Source organism: Phalacrocorax carbo, chromosome 7 (genome assembly GCF_963921805.1).
Source record: "Phalacrocorax carbo chromosome 7, bPhaCar2.1, whole genome shotgun sequence".
Classification (NCBI taxonomy): Eukaryota; Metazoa; Chordata; class Aves; order Suliformes; family Phalacrocoracidae; genus Phalacrocorax; species Phalacrocorax carbo.
The window spans coordinates 606736-627338 of record NC_087519.1 but is presented as its reverse complement, the minus strand read 5'-3'; the positions used below and the strand labels follow the sequence as shown (position 1 = coordinate 627338).

General features: G+C 68.3%; 2 protein-coding genes across 5 annotated transcripts; one reads left to right on the top strand and one right to left on the bottom strand.

The window, feature by feature from the left end:
* Positions 1-3021: 3021 nt before the first annotated feature.
* On the top strand, positions 3022-16013 carry SEMA4B (semaphorin 4B). Of its 4 annotated transcripts, none has more exons than XM_064455935.1 (15): positions 3022-3192; positions 7883-8032; positions 10741-10901; positions 11244-11306; positions 11417-11515; positions 11661-11772; positions 11927-12043; positions 12160-12317; positions 12795-12976; positions 13141-13291; positions 13432-13642; positions 13729-13844; positions 14028-14191; positions 14286-14380; positions 14549-16013. In XM_064455935.1, exons 2-15 carry the CDS (start codon positions 7939-7941, stop codon positions 15322-15324), a joined length of 2499 nt encoding a protein of 832 aa, XP_064312005.1. In that variant the 5' UTR covers positions 3022-3192; positions 7883-7938; the 3' UTR covers positions 15325-16013. The 4 variants fall into 4 exon arrangements, with proteins under 4 accessions (XP_064312005.1, XP_064312004.1, XP_064312007.1 ...); XM_064455934.1 differs by lacking the exon at positions 3022-3192 and adding an exon at positions 3640-3828; XM_064455937.1 differs by lacking the exon at positions 3022-3192 and adding an exon at positions 6304-6433.
* A 1507-nt stretch (positions 16014-17520) lies between these two features.
* CIB1 (calcium and integrin binding 1) lies at positions 17521-20587 on the bottom strand. The gene is made up of 7 exons (XM_064455932.1): positions 20471-20587; positions 20357-20391; positions 19738-19840; positions 19173-19326; positions 18759-18877; positions 18589-18677; positions 17521-18304 (listed from the first exon to the last, which is right to left on the bottom strand). The coding sequence occupies exons 1-7, from the start codon at positions 20519-20521 to the stop codon at positions 18283-18285; spliced, it is 573 nt and encodes a 190-aa protein (XP_064312002.1). The 5' UTR covers positions 20522-20587; the 3' UTR covers positions 17521-18282.
* Between the last annotated feature and the right edge of the window lie 16 nt (positions 20588-20603).

The following is a 20603-nucleotide window of genomic DNA, read 5'->3' as shown; positions in this document are numbered from 1 at the left end:
TGGGTGAGGAGGGAGATGCCACTTGCTGGGTGCAACCGGTGCCAAAGCACAAGGTGACCGGCGAGCCCGGGATCAGCTTTCACCGGGGTCCTTGGGACGTGGTGGCAAGGGCGGGCGCGCAAGGCATTGCGTGTCCTCCCTCCGCCGTGTGCATCCCACCGCCCTCCGGGCTCTGCTCAGTGTGGGGTGCGAAGAGCAGGAGGGTTTGTGGTGGTCCCCGTTCCTAGCAAAGGGGCGTGCCCCCCCCCATCCCAGGCACAGCTGGGTCGGGGACACGCTGCCTGCCGAGCCAAGGCTTGGAGCCGGCTCAGGTTTTCCCTACATAGAAGCGGGTGATCCTACACATTGCCAGCGCGTGACTCAGGGCGGCTGGACCGAGAAGGACGGGCAGCTGTGGGCAACGGCAGCTGCCGCCATTTCCCCGGGGGAACCTTCACCCCGCCTGACCCCGGCATGGGGAGGAAGGAGGTGACGCACCCCAGGGGCACCCCGAGATCGTGTGCAGGAGACAGGAGGTGTGCTGGGGTGGCCAGGAGGCTGCCTTGGCCCATGAGGTTTACTGTCCCTCTGCACGGGCCAAGCCAACAGCTTTTTTTAGCTACAGGGAATGGGCAGATCCTGCTCCATGAGGAAAAACAGTCCTGCTGGAGCTGCTGGCCCCAGACAGAGGGGCTGGGGGGAGGCAGGGCCGGGCACACTGATATCTGCCTGGATTTAACATTAATGAGAGCAGAAGCCTGGGGGGCTGTCAGCTGCGGGGGGGCTGGCACCCACTGCTCTGGGGTGCTGGGGCCTTGGGCATCCCCAGTCCTGCTGCTCTGCCCATGGCACCCTGTCACACAAGCAGCCCTGCAGCCACACAGCCAGCACTGTTGGTGCCGGCCAGCTGCGGGGCAGTGGGCAGCGTTACCCCTCAGCACAGGGCCCAGGATGGGGGGGCTGCCCAGCTGCGCCTGGCCGCAGCGCTGCCCCCCCGGCTGCCCTCACTCCGTCCCCGCGGTCAGAGCCGCCCAGTGACCACGGCTCTTGCAGGGACGAGGTCACGCCAGCGCAGCAGCCGTCCCCCCGCGGAGCACAGGCTCCACCAGCGCTGACGAGAGCAGCCATGTGGCACTGTCCCAGGGAAGGGCTGCCTTCAAACAAAGGAGTCCGTCCCTGGCCGGAGCCCAGTCCGCACACCCCAGGCTGCTGCCAAACCAGTGTCCCCACTGCAGCTGGCCCCGGGAGGGTCCCCGGGGTCTGGCGGAGCCGGCTGCAGAAGGCTGGGGCCAAGCTCTGGAGGGTGACGTGTCCCGGGAGGGACCGTACTCCAGCAGGTTGGGGGCACCGAGGTCCCAGCCAGAGAAGGGGCAAAGGCCTGGAGGGAGGGGGTCTGTCCATGCATGCACTGCTGCCTGCAGGCAGCCCCGCGTCTGCCCGTGGGAGGGGGGCACCAAGGAGGCCAAAGGGAGCTGCATGGCCAGCAAAGCGATGCACCGTGGTTCCTTGTGCAATCGGTGCTGCCCCCAAACATGGGCCTCCCTCACTGGCACATGCAGAGGTTCTGCCGGCCTGCTGGCTGCGGGATGAGGGCTGTACCCCAACTTTGGCAGCAGCCTGCCTCCCCCAAGGGCCGCAGGGCAGCGGTATGGGCCAGGGATGACACAAACTGTGGGGCAGGGGCATAGCCCCTACCAGCAACCCCACACCACGCTCCCTCCCCACGCTGTCTTCCCCCTGGGCCCAGGGGTGCACAGAGCAGGCAGCTGCCTGCGGCAGAACCTCTGCACGTGCCAGTGGCATGGCCAGGCGCTGCCCGTGCTGCATGGGGTGAGGCACATGGCTGCTCTGGGGACACAGTGCGACATCAGGCTGAGCAGCCAGGCTGCAGAGGGGCTCGGTGGCCCAGGCGAGCAGATGGCAGCACTCAGGGACAGAAGGAGGATGGAAACTGCACGCTGCTCAGCTACACTGGAGGTACAGCCCTGGGAAGTGGGGTGCAGGGCCAGGACCAGCTGGCCCTGGGACCCCTGCCTATGCCCCTGCCCAGCCCAGCATGGCAGGTCGGTGTCCCCAACACTGGCTCTGGGGGAAGGCTGGCACTGCTGCCACAGCTGCGCTGGCAGCTCTGCTCTGGGCTGGGTGGGCTCTGCCTGCCAGACCCCGTGCTGGAGCACAGCTGCGTGTCCTGCCCAGCTCACCCCTGTCACGCCTCTGCAGCGCAGCCCCCTGCCCCGCTCAGCCCTCCCTCTCGTGCCCAGGGCATGGCTGCCTCCCACCCTGCCCACCCCAGGCTGGAGCACCGACCAGCCCCTGCTGGGGCCATTGACTCCTGGTGCCCGGCTCCCCCCACACCCCAGGAGAGTGGTGCACTTGCCCAGGCTCTCTGCAGACCCTGGCAGCGCTGTGCACCGCTGGCACCTGGCCAGCACCCTCCAGCTCCGAGCATGTCACTGTGGGGATGCCGGGAGCTGTGGGTTACCCCAAAACACCCGGAGGCGTGTGCCACTGTGAGATGCCTGGAGCCATGAGTTACCCCAAAACACCTGGAGCCGGGTGTCGCCATGAGTTCACGGTGACGCCCGGAGCCACGTGCACGTGCTCTGGATGTCCCTGCGTCCGCTGCGCAGCGCGGACACCTCTGCTCCTGGGGCCGCCCCGTGGCACCCCATCCCTGCGGGCTCTCACGCGGGAAAGGCCCCCGGCAGGGCACACGCTGCTGCCCCCCAAAGCCATGCTCCCGGCCAGCCCCACGGCGCTGCCAAGCCCCTCGCTGCACGGAGGATGGCAGGGCAGCCGGCGGCCAGCCTTGCTGGGGGGGACCAGCGTCCTCCCGTGCGTGGGCCAGCACCAGCCCGGGGTCTGCATCACCCCACGCAGCCCCGATTGGGGGCAGCCCGGCCGGTCCCACGCCGGGACCCTCCCTCCCCTGAGGCTGAGCCAGGCCTCCCCCCAGCTCCCGCACCCCAGAAGGGGCACTAACGCCCTCCCCCGGGGCTCCTGCCCCCCGACCCCCGGCGGGCGGGACGCCCGGAGCGGTGCCGGTGCCGGTGGCGGGGCCGCAGCGGAGGCGGCCGGGCGGGGCGGCCCTTTGTTGCGAGCGGCGGGCGGAGCAGCCGGAGCCTCCCGGAGCCGCCCCGCGCCCCGCCGCGGGCGGGGACCCCGGAGCCGCCCCCGCTGCCGGCGGCTCCCGCCGCACCCGCCGCCGAGCCGGTGAGCAGCGGGCGGGCGCGCCGGGCCGGGCGGGGGGCGCACCGGGCACGGGGAGGGGGGCCGGTGTGTGTGCGAGGGGGGCGTGGGTGTGTCTGTGTGTGTGGCTGTGCGTCCACGGCTCCCGCGAGGGGTCTTGTGCAGCGTGTCCGGGGGTGCAGGGTGGTGCAGGGGGGTCCGGGGAGGTGCCCGGGGGTGCAGCGGGGTGCAGGGGGCTGCAGCGTGTGCGTGTGCGTGCGCAGGGGCTGTGCAAGGGTCTGCGTGTGCACGTGCACGGGGCTCCCCGAGGGACGTGTGTGCGGGGGGAGCGTCTGCACAGGGGGTGCGCGGGGCTAGGGGCGGCGGGGGGCCGGGGGGTGCGTGTGTGTATGTACGTGCAGGGTGCCGGCACGTTCGGGGTGGGCGCATGGACAGCGGCCCACCCGCAGCATGGGGCTGTTCCCCCGCGGGGGTGTTTCCAGGTGTGTGTTTGCTGTACAGGGTGTGTACAGCCCGTAAGCCTCCCTGCGTGTGTTTACATGCGTGTCGGGTGCGCGTTACGCACGGTGCTTGGCCGAGGGTACGGAAGCGCAGGCACAGTGCTGGATGTGTGTTATGGATTGCTCATAAGGAGGTGTGTGTGCGCACACTCAGCGTCAGGTATGAGGCATGTGTGTGTGGGGTGTGTGCGGCGTGTCCTGCGTGTGTGGATGTGCCCTGGACACTTGCAGGCCGCACACGTGGCCCAGGCATGTGGACATTGCACCTGGCTTGGGGACACAGGGAGAATTGGGACCACACGGGCTGGGGGGTCTCCCCACTGGTCCCCAGTGTCTGCTGCAGCTGGTGCTGTGGCTGCTTTTGGGGTCTGGCACCCCCTCCCCTCCCAGGCAGCACTGCGGTGGGGGTGCCACTGTGCTGAGGACGAGCGGAGCTGAGGAGGCCCTCACTGGTTTGGGCTCTGTGGGGCTGGGGATGGCTGGGAAGGGGTCACACATCCCTGAGCCAGGAACCCGCAGTTCCTGCACCCCAGGGTGCAGAAGTGCCTGGGCTCAGAGTCCACCATATCCCTGCCCTCCAAGGGGTGCTTGCCGTCTCCATTTTGCCTGGTGCCTGGGGTGCACGGTGAGCAATGGGGGCCCAGGGCAGTGCCCCGTGTGTCCTGCAGCCTCCCGGGCAGGCAGTGTCTGGGTGCAGGCAGCATGTGTCTGGGTGCAGGCAGGCTCTGGCAATGAGAGGTGGAGCTGGGCCATGGGGGTACCCCGTAGTCCTCAGAGCAGAGCCTGATGTCGTGCAGGAGCATGGGGCAGGGGAGCGATGGGATGGGTGCGTTTTGGCAGGCTGGGTCCAGGGGCTCCCACAGCGCACTGTGCCCAGGGTGAGGGAGATGCTGCAGGGCAGTGTGGGGCTGCCCGCATGCCACCCTTGGACAGGCACTAGCATCCTGGCTGAGGGAGTGGGGAGGTCCTGGTGGTGGGGTCAGAGCTGGCTGGGGGCCGCAGAGGGGCACGGGGGCAGCCAGGCTTTGTGTGGCTGCTGGAGGGGCAGAGAGCGGAGCTGTGGCAGCCTGGGAGGCCCTCAGCTGAGGCAGGGTGGCACAGCTGGTGCCCATGGGATGGGGAGGATGCCCCGGGGTCCCTGGGCCCTGTGGGGAGCCCTGCAGTGCCCTGCCCAGCTGGCCGTGCCCTGCAGGCCCTGCAGTGGGTAGCAATGGTATTTGTCCTCCTGCGCTGTGGGCTGGAGGCTGCCCCAGCCCCTGCTCCCTCCCCTTGTCCCAAGTGGGGCCTCTCCCCTGGGGCCGCCGGCTGCTGGGGTGCAGCGAAGCAGAGCCGGTGTGCCCGCGCTGCGCTCCTCCCCGCCGCACCAACCATGGCTGTGCTGTCAGAGGCAGCCCGGCTCCAGTGGGACGTGCAGCGCTCTCCGGGCTGCTGGCGCTGAGCAGCTGGGTCTGGGAGCATCTGTGCGTGAATCAGCACGGCCTGGGAGCCTGCGCGGCTGCAGGTGTGCGTGCAAGCGCTCGTGCTCTGCGCGTGTGCGCGGCCGAGGGGAGGCCGTGGGTGGGAGGGGAGCTTGGGGGGACTGCCTGGTGTTGTCTGGCAGCCTGCAGGAGAGAGCCGAGCCGGGGGCGTGTGTGCGAGCCCCAGGAGATGTGGATTGGGAGGAAGAGCCTGGGCGCGTAGGCTGTGTGTGTGAGCCGAGTTCAGGTCTCTGAGCTGGGGACGTGGCTGCGCTGCTGCCTGAGCAGGGGCAAGCTGCAGAAGCGATGCGTGAGCGCACAAGAAGCAGCAGCAGGGTGCACGCAACCCCAGCCCTGCTCCTCGCAGGCAGCAGCACCCAGCTCTGCAGCTGTCTTCCCAGGCACCCACCACCCGCGGGAACAGGGCAGAGGGCGCTGGCGTGGGAATTTAGTGCAGAAACCACTGCCCCGCCTGCCTGGTGACCCCAGGCCACAGGTTTTGGTGCTGCCCGGGCCTGGCACCCCGAGCAGTTTCCTCACTGTTGCAGGCGGAGAGCGGGCTGGGATGGCAGCGGGGCTGCCACACTCGTGCGTGCAGGTACCTGCAGAGCTGCGCAGGGCACGCAGATGCCGGCCCGGCCGGGCGCTGCGCCTGCGCGGGTGCGCAAGCAGGGCAGGGTGCTGCAGGGTGCCCCTGGCGCTGCCCCGCGCTGGCAGGCTGCGTGGGCAGGCGGAGGAGATAAATGGGAGTTTGTCGTAAACAGGCCTGGCTGCCAGCAGCGGTGGGGAGCGCCTCGCAGCCTGCGCTTAAAGGCGCAGGCTCTGGCCTTGCCTCTCTGCTCACTGCCCAGCCTGGGCCAGGGCAGCCTGCCCTCCCTGCCTGCCCTCCCTGCCTGCCTTCCCTGCCTGCCCCAAGAGCAGCTGGCCTCCCTGCAGGGGGTTCCGTCCCTGCATGCCATCACACCGGGGTGTTGGCACAGCACTCCCACAGCCATGAGCAGGCCATGGCCGGGTCCCCAGAGCCCCCCAGAGCCCCCCGGGGTGCCGTGGGGTGGAGGGGACATGGCTGCGGGGGTGAGTGTCTGCTCCCATCCCACGCAGTGTGACGTGCCTGGCTCTGACGCAGAGCCCTGTCCTGTCTGTGGCAGTTGCCTGGGCAAAGGGTGCTGATAAGGCAGGTGGAGCTGGCAGGGCTGTCCCCGGCCCAGGGACGTCAGCCACTGGTGAGTGCAGCGGGAGCAGCAGGAAGGGAGCTGAGCCAAGGAGGGAGACCCTGAACCGCTAGCAGCCCCAGCCACTGGGCAACACGTATGGCCTAGGGAGCGAGCGCCGTCCAGCAGTGCCTAGCAGACAGAGCATGGGAGCACAGGCAGAGCTGTAACGGGAGCGTGGGGGGTGCTTCTTATGGGTGGGGGGCTCGCAGGGGACCCTGCCGGTGGGGTGGCGATGGCCTGGGGCACCGGGGTGGGAGAGCAGGGCGGTGTGGATCTCTGCCCAGCATGGGGAGAGCAGTGGTGGGGAGGCCCCAGCCCCAGGAGAGCTGCCTGCTGTGAGGAGAGACCCTTTCCCCCTGTTGCCATGGCAAAATAAGCAGCTGTCATTAATAATGCGTTGCCTTGGCAACCACTGGACCAGCGGGCAGTTCTCTGGGGTCTGCATGTGCTTCTGCCAGGGGCTGCAAGCTCTCCCCCACACCCTGGCCAGGGTCTCAAGCCCACCGGGGGCTTGAGTAGTGGGCTGGCACTGCCTGCTTGATGGCGTGCCCACGCCACCCTGCCCATGCTGGGGCCCTGCCGGGACCATCCTCATCCCGGATCCCCAGGGACAGGCCATCGGGGTGGGCAGGGACCATGTCCCGTGCCCCTGGGTGCTGCCCTGTGTGGACACTGGTGCCGGCAAGCTTTGTCCCACGGGGTGGGCTGGCACGGGCATCCCACTGCTTGGCTGTGCCGTGCCTTGTGGGAGCCCATCGTTCCCCGAGGGAGGGCAGGGAGTGCTGGCCTGTGCTGGGGCAGGGGCCACGGCCCCCATTAGAAATCACAGCCCCTTGCACGCTGGGGGCTGGACAGCCAGGGAAAGCCTCTGCGGAGAGCAAGGCTTGAGCTTGAGGGGCCGTGGGAGCAGCAGCGCTCTCCGCACGGCCACGGGCTCTGGCAGGAGCCTTGGGGCTGAGCTGTCCCCCAGACAGACATCCCTGGGCCAGACAGACGTCCCCAGGCCAGTCTTTCCTGGAACAGACATCCCCGGGATCCCAGGCCAGCCGGTTCTCCCTGGTGCGGGGAGAGGAGCGTGGGTGCGGGGGAGACCCCGGCTGTCGGGGCCCGCGGCTGCTGTTAGTGCGCGGGACGAAGCACCGTCCCCCGGCCCGTGAGCGGCTGCCGGTCGCCGGGACTGGGCGGGGGGGCGCGCAGCCGGGTGCCCCGGGCACGGCGCGGCGGGGAAGCTCGCAGCACCGAGTGCCCCGCGGGAGCGGGTCCCGGCGGGGCGGGGCGGGGGCGGTCCCGGCGGGGAACCGGCCACCTCCTCTTCCGATCAGCCCGCCCCTCCCGGGGCACCGGCACGGCTCGGTGCGGCCCGGATCGGTACCGGGCGGCCGGCTCGGCTCGGTACGGCTGGGCTGGGCTCCGCGCCGCGCCCCGCCCCGCCCCGCCGCATCCCGCCCCGGTGCCCAAGCGGGCGGGCGGGCAGCCCCGGGGCCGGGGCGGGCGGGGGCGGCGCCGGGGCCGGACCGAGCCGCTGAGCCCCTCTCTCCCGCAGGTCTGCAGCGCCCGGGCGGCTTCGCGGGAGGCGGCGGAGGCCCGGCCCGGCCCGGGATGGCGGCGCGGCCGGCGCTGCCCGTCCTGGCGCTCTCGGTGCTGCTGCTCTCGGCGGCGCAGGAGCCCGTCCCGCGGGTCAGCCTGCCCTACGGTGAGTGTCCGCCTGCCCACGGTGAGTGTCCGCTCCGGTGGGTCTCCCCCCCCCCTCCTCCCGCCGCGGGACGGCTGGGCATCCCGCCCGGCTCCCGAGTCCCCCACCCCACCCCGGGCTCCCCACGCCGCGGGACGGGGCGGCCCCGCCACTCCGCGTGGAAACGCCTTGTGCAGCCTCAGCATTGCCAGCTGTCACAACACTCTCCCAGCCAGCCCGGCAAGCTGGGGCTCGTGTCCCGCCGTGGGGCTGGGGCGGCCACGCTCCCCGGGGCTGCAGGAGGACGTGGGACAGTGGGACCCCCGGGCAGCGGGGTGCAGCAGCAGTGGCCGGGGCCGTGCTGCTTGGACAGGGCAGAACCCCGGGGCGGCTGCGGGACTGCATGCGCGGCAGTCGGGGAGCAAAGAGGCATGCTTCCCTGCATCGGGACCTGCACTGAGGGTGTGAGCGGGTCTGGGGCACCCAGGGGCGCTTGTGTCCCCATATGCAGGGCAACAGTGGCAGCCACATCCTGTGCGAGTGGGGGCCATGGGATCTCTGCCTGCCTGTTCTGTCGTGCAGTTTCATCCTTGCATGGGCAGCTGAGTGCCTGCAGGCCCCCTCCCCTCTCAGCTGTGTCCCTGGGGCTCTGCACAGCCCCTTGCTATGCTGTGCCTGGCCTCAGGCTGCTGTGGGGATCACTGCAGCCTCCCTCAGCAGCATGGCTGTGGCAGGGCTTGGGGCTGCGCTGGGGCAGGGGCCATGAGAAGACAGCTGGAAGGCTGCTTGGCCAGGCAGAGCTTCTTGCAGATGGGGAGCCTGACCAGCAGATCCCTCTTGCCCTGCAGAGTTCCCCAGCAGCTGATGTAGGGTGGGTGAGCAGCAGGGCATGTTCCACGGGCAGCTCGGGCTCAACACCGGCAGCTGCTGGGCCCAGCTCCATCGTCCAGCGCTGTGGCTGTGGCGTGGTGGGGGCCGCCCACGTGTGTCTGGGTTGGCCGCGCTGCCAGGAGAAGGCGGCTAAATCCAGCTGCTGCTGGCCCGCGGAGCCAGTCCCGTGCTGGCTGCCGACTGGGCAGCCTGGGAGGGTGCAGTGGTTTGGGCCGGCTTGACTCTGGCAGCGAGGCGCAGGCAGCTGGGAGCACTCCCTGGCTCAGTGTGCTGTGGTTCTTCGGCGTGGACGTGGCCCCGCCACGTGCTCCCATGACCGCCAGCCATGGTTGTGGTGTCACCAGTAGATATGGGACTCGCCAAGCTGGGCGGGAGGCCTGGGAGGCAGCAGGACAGCTCATCTTGGCGTCGTGCTGTGCCATGCCACATGGCGTCAAGCTGTGCTGCCCAGCCCTGCCTGCACAGAGAGGTCTGGACATGCTCTGCCCACCTGCAGAGGCTGCAGCTCACAGGCAGTACCCAGGGGTCCCAACCTGGACCCCCAGCACTGCCAGGGGGAGCTGGGTGGGGGCACGGGCCGGCCGCTTTGCCGGCAGCAGCGTGTGGCTGCATGGGGCTTGTGGTTGGTGGGAGGGAGGAGCTGGTGAGCTGCTCCTCTGGAAGCGCTGGATGTGCCTCCAGCAGGTTTGTCTGGAAGAAGCAGGTCTTGTCCTAACAGGTCCCCTGGCAGCCGGCACAGGCTCCCGCAGCTCCCCAGGGCAGGACAGCTCTGCGGGGTGCAGGGGCCCTGCTGCCCCTCCGCTGCATGCACTGGGCTGCGCTCGCTGCGGGTTGCATCACCCCAGCGCTGGGGTGCAAGACCCCTCGTGGGAGGATGCCGTCGGGGGTCCAGCATCCTTCCCCCAGTGCTGCTGCAGGAGAGCAGGGGCGGGTGCTGGGCCAGGGGCCAGCTGAGCCCCTGGGGATGGGGGAGATGCTGCTTCATCCAGCATGAGCTGGGGCTCGTGGAGCAGCAGGGAAAGGGGAGAGGAGCAGGGCCCAGCCCCGCAGCACTGCCGGCATGGCAGTGCCTTGAGCCCTTGCAGTGGCTTGCACCGAGTGGGGGCTCACAGGAGCCCTGGCGGGGATCTGGGAGCAGGCAGGGGGTTGGGAAAGGTCGGGGTGTCCCCGGGGCATGGGGGGTCAGGAGTGAGGGAGTTGGCACCGTGAGTCAGCCCGACGTGTCCTGCTGGCACAGCCAGGCCCATCTGATTCAGAGCGGCTGCAGGAGAGGAAGGGCTTCCGGGGCCAGGCCACCCACGCGGGACGGGAGTGTGGGCGCTCCGTGACTCAGCCGCAGCCTCTGCCCCAGTGTCCGGCGCGGGAAGTGGCTGAAATGGGCAGCCGGTCCCAGCACCCATTTCGCCCTGCCACAAGCTGAGGGTCCCCGTGGGGCCAGGCTGGGCTGGGCCACCCATGCCACAGGGCTGAGCCCTGGGGCCCGTGTGCGGCCATGTGAGCGCAGACCCGGCTGCGGTACTCGGTGCCGGGCAGGGCTGATGCGGTGTGCCCCAGGGCCGTCCCCAGGGCCGGGACAAGGCGGTGGCTCATGCTGGCGGTGGCGCGGAGGCTGCCCTTGGGTGCTATCGTGGCTGTGTGGTGCTGCGTGTGTCTGACCGTGTGGGGAGAGCCGGATCCGGCCCTGGCAGCCGCACGCAGCACCGCAGCCAAGGTGCGAGACCGGGGCAGCTGTGCCGAGCAGAGAGCCAGGAGTGAGCTGTGGCACGGGCGCCCCGGGGGGTCGAGTGCTGCCCTGTGTGGGCTGTGTGAGGCTGATGCCCGTCGCTCTCCCTCCCCAGACTCAGCCGAGCGGGTCGTGCAGCGGTTCGAGGTGCCTGGTGTGTCCAACTACACAGCCCTGCTGCTGAGCCCGGACGGCGGCACCCTCTACCTGGGAGCGCGCGAGCTGCTCATCGCCGTGAACACCAGCCACTTCCAGCCCGGGGCGCCGGCTCGCAGGGTGAGCCCACAGATGGGGCCGAGCCCCACATGGGACTGCAGAGCCACTGGGGCTGGGCTGCCCTTGGGGAGGGAGGGGGGCACTGAGCCAGTTCTGGTGCAGGGGGTCCCCTCTCCAGCACTCCCCGGCAGCATCTGGGGTCTGTGGAAGCTGCCGCACATTCAGGAGCGAGTCGGGACAGCACAGAGCAGCTGCCCTGGCCATCCCGGGCAGCGGGGTGCTCAGCCCCAGCCAGCAGCTGCCTTGTCAGTGCAGTTGAGGTGGGGAGGACGTTGGTGCTGGGGCGAGCTGGTGACCGGGGTGCTCCCAGTGACTCCCAGTGACAATGCCCTTTCTCCGCAGCTGCCATGGAGTGCGGATGAGGAGAAGAAGAGGCAGTGCGTGTTCAAGGGCAAGGACCTCCAGGTGAGCCCCGCTGCCTGCCGGCGTCTGGGGGCTGCGGTGGGAGCGGGCAGTGCCCTGTGCTGGGATGCGCGCGCACAGGAGGGCTGAGCTGGGTCCTCTTACCTCTGCAGAGGGACTGTCACAACTACATCAAGATGCTGCTGCAGCTGAACAGCACCCACCTCTACACCTGCGGGACCTGCGCCTTCAGCCCGGCCTGCGCCTACATCGTGAGCACGGGGAGTGGGGCTGGGGGCTGGGGGTCCTGCTGGGGGTGCAGTCTCCCCCTCCGCCGTTGAGGGCCTGCAGAGGGGCTCCCGGGCACTGGGGTGGGCGCTGGTGGTGCTGCCGGCTCACAGCCTGGTCCTGTTGCAGAACGTACAGCACTTCAGCCTGGAGCGGGACACGTCAGGGAAGGTGCTGCTGGAGGATGGGAAGGGACGCTGCCCCTTTGACCCTGAGTACCGGTCCACAGCCGTCATGGTTGGTAAGGCACACTGCCGCGGGACCCTCGCCCTCTCTGCAGTGCCCGGCTGTTCGGCTGGGCTGAACAGGGGCCGGGCCAGCACGGACCCTGGTGGGGGAGCGGGGCTGTGCCACACGGCGCGTGCCGGGTCCCAGCAGGAGCGTCTCTTTGGCAGACGGCGAGCTCTACGCCGGGACTGTCAGCAACTTCCAGGGCAATGAGCCGACCATCTACCGCAGCCAGGAAAGCCGCATCGCCCTCAAGACAGAGAACTCCCTCAACTGGCTGCAGGGTGAGAGCCGGGGCCGGCAGGGTGGGTCGGGGTCTCCATCCCCTGTGATGGGGGAGGCATGGGGATGGGGGCTGGCCCTGGTGGCGGGGAAATGCTGAGGGTGCCTGTGTCCCCAGACCCGGTCTTCGTGGGCTCAGCCTACCTGCGGGAGAGCCTGCCCGCTGGCAACCCCGAGGGCGATGATGACAAGGTCTACTTCTTCTTCAGTGAGACTGGCAAGGAATTTGACTACTTTGAGAACACTATCGTCTCCCGCATCGCACGCGTGTGCAAGGTGGGTGCAGGGCAGCGGGGGTGTGTGTGGGGGGCTGTGCCTAGGATGTCGCTCACCACCAGGGCGGGGGTGGGATGTGGGACCACCCTGCACATCTCCATCCTCCGGTTCCTGGACACCCCGGCACCCACAGAAGACCCCCTCCAGGGCAGTTACAGCTCTGTAGTGCCCAGCCCAGCGCTGCGGCTTGAGCCTGCTGCTCCTGCCAGCCCTGTTGGTGGCAGCAACCCTTCCCCATCTCCTCTGCTCCCTTGCCAAAGGGGACACAAGCCCCGTCCTCCTCTTGGGTCCTGTTTCCCTTCCCATGGGCACCTCAGATGCTGCTTTGCTTGTGCTTCCCCAACACTGGGGATGCTCCCCTGAGGCCTGAGCGCTGCTGCATGGACAGGCAGACCCTTGCTCCCCTTGCCCAGCCCCATGGGGCTTCCCGCTGCCGGGAGGCTGTGGCATTGCACCCTGACCCGCTGTGTGGCACAGGGGGACCAGGGTGGGGAACGCGTGCTGCAGCGGCGGTGGACAACCTTCCTGAAGGCGCAGCTGCTCTGCTCGCACCCCGAGGACGGCTTCCCCTTCAACGTGCTGCAGGACGTCTTTGTGCTCACCCCAGGGGAGCTGCGCTGGAAGGAGACGCTCTTCTATGGGGTGTTCACCTCGCAGTGGTGAGTGGCTGGCAGGGGACCCGGGAACGCTGCCCGCAGCACTGCGGGGCAGTCGGGGAGGTGGGGGTCAGCTCCGCCCATGCTCAGGTTCCTGGGGTGGCACAGCGGGCTCAGCAGAGCTGTGGTGCCTCATTCTGCCATGGACTTTGCCTCTCCCCTGCCAGGAACAAGGGGGGCCTGGGCAGCTCGGCCGTGTGCGCCTTCCCCATGCACAGCGTGCAGCAAGCCTTCAGCGGGCTCTACAAGGAGGTGAACCGTGAGACGCAGCAGTGGTACACGGACACCGGCCCTGTGCCGGAGCCTCGGCCGGGCACGGTACGTGCCTCCTCGGTACCTGCCTGGGTGCAGGACATGGGGCAGCCCCTCATGCTCTCCTGGTCCTGGTGGTCTCCTGGCACGGCCACTCGTCTGTGTGCTGCCCTGTGCCCCAGCCAAGCCCCCTCCTCTCTCCCCAGTGTATCACCAGCCACACGCGGCACCTGAAGATCAACTCGTCCCTCCAGATGCCAGACCGGGTGCTGAACTTCATCAAGGACCACTTCCTGATGGACAGCCCCGTGCGCAGCCAGCCGCTGCTGCTGCAGAGCCACCTGCGTTACCAGCAGATCGGCGTCCACCGCGCACAGGGCCTCCACGGCACCTACGACGTCCTGTTCCTGGGCACGGGTGGGTGCAGCTGCGGGCTGCCGACGGGGCGGGTGCTGGCACGCCGTGTGCCCCGGCCCCTCTCAGCACGGCCCTTGTGTTTGCAGACGACGGCCGGTTGCACAAGGCTGTGCGCGTGAACCGCAGGGTGCACATCATCGAGGAGATCCGCCTCTTCCCCGCCGGCCAGCCCGTTCTCCAGCTGCTGCTGGACCACAACCAGGCAGGAGCCGGGCACAGGCGCGCCAGGGCTGGGGGAGGAGGGGGATGCTGTGGGCTGAGCCAGTGTGGGGCTGGTCCTGCTAGTGGGCTTGGGGGCCTGGGAGAGCAGGGGTGTGCAAGAGCCGACCCCACTGCTCCAGGGCTGGGGACGCCTGCTGACCCCACTGTGCCCCCTCTCCTGCAGGGCCTGGTCTATGCAGCCACCTACACAGCGGTGGCTCAGGTGTCCTTCGCCAACTGCAGCCTGTACCGCAGCTGCGGCGAGTGCGTGCTGGCACGGGACCCCTTCTGTGCATGGAGCCGGGGCGCCTGCCGCAGGGTCACCCTGCACCCCTCCACACACCCCCAGTAAGTGCTGCACCCCCTCTCCATCCCCCTGCATGCCAGGGCACCCTGCAGCATGCTGCAGCACCCTGGTGCCCTGACTCCTCTCTGTCCCCAGGCTCTGGGCGCAGGACATTGAGGATGCTGACACGGAGCGGCTCTGCCAGCTGGCCAACGTCTCCCAGCCCCGTCCCCGTGTCTTCCTGCCCCCAGGTAAGCTCCTGTGGGTTCTGGCCCTGGGGCTGGGGCTGCTGCTGGCCCAGGGTGATCCAGGGGCTCCCATGCACCCCAGGCTCCAGCTCGGCACCCCCTATCACCCTCATGCCCACCATCGAGGTCCCCATGGCCTCACTGACATCCCCGTGGGTTGTCTCCTCTCAGCCTCGGGCTCCCCGTGCCAGCAGATCCAGCTGCCACTCAACGCGGTGCGGCCACTGCCATGCCGGCTGCTCTCCAACCTGGCCTCGCGGCGCTGGCTGCACAACGGGGCACCCGTCAACGCCTCCTACCTGGTGCTGCCCGACGGGGCCCTCATCTTGGTGGGCAGCCCTGAGCGGGCAGGCACCTACGAGTGCTGGTCGCTGGAGGAGGGCTTCCGCAAGCTGATGGCCAGCTACTGCGTGGATGTGCAGGAGCTGGCCCATGGGCCACTGGACCGTGGCAGGAAAGTGGCCACCAGCCGGGATGCCCTGGAGACCGTCAGCACATCCCGGAGCACCTCGGCAGTGGGCAGCGCCGCGGCCCGGCTGGATGGCAAGACCTACTGGACCGAGTTCCTGGTGATGTGCGTGCTCTTCGCCGCTGCTGTCCTTGTGCTGGCCCTCTTCCTCCTGCACCGGCACCGCGATGGCATGAAAGCCTTGCTGGAGCCCAGCGACCCTGGCCGGCACCAGAAGACACCCCGCAAGCCAGTGGAGAGCCTGCCCTTGAACGGCAGCAGCCTGCCCAGCACGGTGCCTGAGCACAAGGGCTACCAGGCCCTGCAGGACAACTACATCGTCAGCACCCCAACGCATGAGCCCCCAGGCCCCCCACGCGCCTTCTCTGAATCGGAGAAGAGGCCCCTCCACATCCGGGACAGCTTCGTGGAGGTGTCTCCCGCCTGCCAAAGACCCCGGGTGCGCCTGGGCTCCGAGATCCAGGACTCGGTGGTGTAACGGGGCCGAGAGTCGAGCCCTCGCCCATGACCGCCTCTGCTCTGCTGAGCCTCGCTGGGCTGCAGCACCGCGGCTGGGGTCCGTGTTGTCTGTGTGTGCATGCCCGGAGCCCGCGCCCTGCTGCGGCACCCACCCAGCTGGAGGGGCCAGCCCCGTGTCACCTCGTCAGGGCTTGGCTTCCCTGGGAGCTCCCTAGGCATCACCTCCGCTGCTCCAGCCCTGCTCCTCGGGACGGTGCTGGCGGCGAGGGGTGCCGCGTGCCTTCCAGGAACACGCAGGACTTTTCCCCCAGCCCGGTGTCCCCGCCGCAGGGACGGACACGGCGCCTGGCTCAGGGTGCTGGCGTGGCCCTGGCTCTGCTGGCTGCATGGGGCCCCGGCCCCCTCTATGCAGAGGGCAGGAGGGGGTGACCGCAGCCCCCTCATGCCCCGACTCACTGTGACGTCCCGCTGCGGGACCTGGAGCCACGCGTGCGGCGGGGTGGTGCCGGCACAGCGACCCCGCGGCATGTGCTGTGTGTCTGTGCTTGGTTCGTTTTTAATCTGTTGAAAATGTGAATTGTGTCCTGGGGAGGGAGCGGGGTACGGTGCTCGCCCCTCGCCAGGCTGAGCAGTGACTCACCCCTGTGTCCCCATGTGCGTGTGCAGAAATGTCTGTGGGTTTTATATAAAGTCCAAGTGTTTCCTTTGGATGCGTGTGTGGTGCCGCGGCCGGGCTGGGCACCTTCCCACAGCTGAGTGGGGCAAGGACTATCCTGGCAGCCCCACGGAGAGGAACCATAGCTGGCTCTCACTGCGGTCAGGGGAGAACCTGCCTGTGGCTGGTTGCTCATCCCCTGGGCAGGGACGGATGGACGGGACAGAAGGGTTAGGGTTGTGCTGGCTGTCAGAGCCCCTGCGGTCTGTGAAGTCCCCGTGTGCTTGGCTGAGTGTTGGGCTGGGGCACAACCCCACAGGCCTGCGTGCCCTTGCGGTGAATGCCGCTCAGGGCTGGGGCCAGAGGGTCCCTGCGACCCCCAATGTCAGGGTGTTGCGCATCCACAGCCGTGAGCTCAGGCAGCACTCGGCTGTCCTGGAGCCGTGCATGGAGGTGCGTGCTGCGGCAAGCAGTCTGGCGGGAGCAGAGCAGAGTGGCCCCCGCGGTGGGGGGAGCTGCAGAGCGATGGGGTGATGCTGTCCCAGTGCCGCAAGAAGCAGAGGAAGGCAGAGGTGACCAGGAAGAAAAGTGGGTGCTTGGGGCTAGGAGCAAGGCAGCCCCCTTCCCCAGGACCGCAGCTCGTGAACCCTCGTGCCTGGGAAGCGCCGGCAGCACGAGCACGGGGCTGGGGGAAGCGGTGAGCTCCACGCTGAGCTGGCGTGTTGGGGCAGGCTTCCCCCGGGGACCGGCACTGCCTCGCTCCTGGCTGGACCAGCACACCAAACTTCCTGCCCAGCCTGTTCTGGGACATCAAAACAGCCACCGGAGGCGTTGGCTGGTGCTGTGCCAGCAGACACAGCCCCCGGGGCCGCAGGGGCGCAGGCCACGGCGGGCAGATACCACCAGCACCGCCGGGCACTGAGCTGGAAGGGCCAGCACCGCCGAGAGCGAGGAACCGGTACGTGAGAAACGGCCACGCCAGCGCCCCGAGCCAGCCGTCAGCCGCTCCACCCCGGCGCAGGTGCTCCCGCAGGGTGAGCTGGACCCCAGGCACCGCACCGGCCCCGGCATGTGGTGCCGCAGTCCGGCCATCGCGTTGCAGAGCGGCTCTGGCGAGGAGGCTTGCCGGCGCGGTGGGAACGCTGCTGGGGCCGGCCGGGGGCTTGCTGTGAAGCGCAGGCAGGGCCGTTGCCCGCGGCTGGCAGCAGGCCAGGGCAAAGCCTGATGGATGAACAGACACAAAGGGCTCCAGCGCTGCCTGCAGCAAAGGTAGCTGCTCACCTGCCCTGGATTTCCCTTTGTGCCTCTTGCTTGAGAGCCGAGCTCTTTGTGCTGCTGAGAACAATCCCCGGTTTTGGAGGAGGGAGGTGGCCCACGGAAAGGGCTGTCGTGGAGCAGGACGTGGGACCTGTCCCCTGGAGCTGCGGCTGGCGTGCAGGCAGAGCAGCCTGGCAGGAGGCTGTGTCCCCAGCACCCCGCATGGCACTGGTCCCGCAGCACTGCCGGAGCAGCCCCCTCCGCTGTCCCCATGGCCAGACAAAGGCGACACAGAGCAGAGGGTGAAACCAGAGCCCTTTATTTGTGTCCTCGCAGGAGCAGAGGGAGGAAGAGGCCAGGGCAAGTAGAGCAGCTGCTGAGCTCGAGCCAGAGGAGGGGGGCAGCGAGGAAAAGGAGAGCAGCCCCAAGCATCCCCGGGGCGAGCCTGGCTGTGCTGCCTGGGAGAGGAAGGCATCCTGCACAGCCATGGCAGGACAGCTCTGCTGCCAGGGTGGCACATCTGCAGTGTCTCTTGGGTTATTGCTCAGAGAAACGGCTCCGCGTTTGGGTTATTGCTCAGAGAAACGGCTCCATGCTGCAGCAGGGAGGCCCCCGGGAAGACAGGAGAGCCAGGCAGGGGTTTGGCAGAGAGGGGGGCAGCTCCCTGCCTGCTAGTGGAAGGCACGAATTGGTACTGAGGGCAGAGAGGGGCTGTGCTTGGTGCAGTGTGGCCCCAGCCAGAAGCACCTCTGTGTGCCTCCCCCCACCCATAGAGCTGCCCTTGGTTTGCATAATGAGTTAAAATTTGATCCTGGGAGAGTAGAGTGGCTGCAAGGCAAGGCAGCTTCCCGGGGTCCCACCTCTGCAGGCTGCAGAGATGCCTGCCATCTCGCCTGCGGGCATGAAAGGGGAGCAGGAGGGTGTCCTGCCTAAGGCACTGCACGGCCCTGCTGGGCTGGTGAGGAGTGGGGGCCTCTGCCACTCTGCTCGCTGAGAGGAAACATCTGAGACCACAAAGAGCTGCAACAGCCGCAGGAGCAGTTCTGCTGGAGAGCCACACAGCTATCACAGGACGATCTTGAAGGAGCTGCAAGAGATACGACAGGTTCTGCACCTCCTCGCTGGGTCACACGCAAACAGTTTGCAAGTGCCCGAGTGCTACAGGGAGGCAGCGTTACCCTGTGCAGGAGAGGCTCTCTGCAGAACTAGCATAGGGTGCGGTTCCCTCTGCTGTTACGGGAGCCCTCGTACAGGGTAGCCTTGCCTTATTGCCACCAAGAGCTCTGCCCCAACGCCAGCACAGCGACCAGGGTGAGTGAACTCCCCCGACATATCCCCTGGGGCAAGCTGTGCTGCTGGAGACCACCGCACCTGGCAAAGTCCGGGGAGCGGGAGATGACGTGCTGGAACTCGGAGAGGTTGATGGTGCCATCCTTGTCGATGTCAGACTCCTCCAGGATCTGGAGGGGAGGGAAAGGCAAGCAGTGAGGTCTGTGTGGCCAGGCCATGCAGCAGCCCATGCCCAGCCTGACAGTCCTCACGTTTTTGATGAGTTGCTCCATCTCTGTATTGCTCAGCTGGGACTCCTTGCCTTGCCCTGTCAGACAGTTCACCAGTTTCTTCAGATCCTTTTTGTCCAGAATCCCATCGTCATTGAAGTCTTTGAAGAGAGGAAAGTTACATTTTGGCAGGGCTGCAGCGACCCCAGAGTCCCGAGCACTCGCGCTTGGGGAGGAGAGGGCCTGGGTAACCTGACGGGACAGCAGTCTCCATGCACCACCTCTCGGTGCACGTTATCGCACCAAACCACCAGTTCCTACAGGGAGCTCCTAAAGCTGCCACCCCCATGCGTGCTCCAAGGACACTGCCAGCCCTTGCGAACAAGGATTTGTCCCCGCCCCCTCCTCCCCCGATGTGTGGGGACCCCAGGACGCTGCATCCGCCCTCAGTGTTACCAAAGATGCGGAAGGCATAGTGGGATTTGATGTCCAAGGTAGCGGAGTCGCTGAAGACGCTCAGCATATCGAGGAAGTCTTCAAAGGACATGCTGTCATCCCTGTTGTCAGAGGTGGAGAACACCCGGCAGATCCGGTGCTGGAACGGGTTTGCCTGCCAACACAGGAAGGGCTCAGGGCAGGGCTGGGCAGCGCCGGGCCGGCTCCCTCGCGGCAGACACGGTCCGCAGGCTGGTGCCCACCCGATGCGCTTGAGCAGGTACCCTACTGTGCTGCCAGTCCGCTGCACGCGCTGCGAGCGTGCCTGTTCTGTGCCTCCCTGGGATGGCAGCCCCATGCCACAGGGATCTCCGGGATCCTCTGCCGCACGGCGGGGACAAGGAAGCTGTTTGTTGACACAGCTGATGTGCAGTAAGCAAATGGCTTCCCCAGGTGACTGCTGGAGCAGCACGTAGAGGGCAGAGCACTGGCACCGTGAGGGCCGCAGCAGATAAAGAGAGCCCTGCCCAAACACGCCCAGACCCAGGGAGCAGCAGCGAGTCCCGCTGTCTGCCAGGCACCGTACCCGCAGCTCAGGCAACGTCAGGATCTGGCTCTTGGGAACCCGCGCGGAGCAGGCATTCTCCCTTCCCTCCTTTGGCAGCAGTTCACTGAACCTCTTGTAGGCACTTGAAGAGGCAAGAACAAGAGACGCTCTGTGGCGTGAGCGGTGCGGGAGGCAGCCCTCTGGGCACGGGCAGCGCAGGCGGCTCTTCCCAGCGCTGCACGGAGGCGGGCGGCCCGTTTCCCACAGCCCCCTGCCAGCTGTGCGCAGGGCCGGCCCGGGTGGTCCCGGGAAGGCAGCGCCTCCGGGCCTGCTCCCGGGACCCCAGCGGCGGGCAGCGGGGGAGAGGAGCTGGCCCCGATGCCGGCCCACCCACCCGCACGGCTGGGACTTCAGAGGGGGAAAGAACCGCCGTGGGGCCGGCCCCGCAGCCAGCACCCCCAAGACCTTTGGCCCGAGGCCTGGCCGGTGGGGAAAGGCCCAGCCTGGGTCGGGCACCTCCCGTCTCCCGCTTGGCGTCAAACGGCTCCTCAGCGGGAGGGAAGCCCCGGGGGCCTCGACGCCCCCACGGCAGAGGCGAAGCCCCTCGTGGGGACCGAGGGGAGCGGGACCAGCACCCCCGCCCCGCGGCAGTACTTACAGCAGGATCTCCTGCTTGCTCAGGAACGTCAGCTCCTGCGGGGAGAGCGCAGCTCAGCACCGGGGCACCCCGGATCCCCCCGTGCCCCCCGCCCCCGTGCCGATCCCCCCGCACCTGGTACTCGCTCAGCACCTCCTGCGGCAACAGGCTGGCCGAGCCCCCCATGGCAGCCGGCGCCGCTTCCGCCCTCACACGTCACTCTCTGCCGTTCCCACGGCAACGCCCCGCCCCGGGCCGGCAGGCCCCG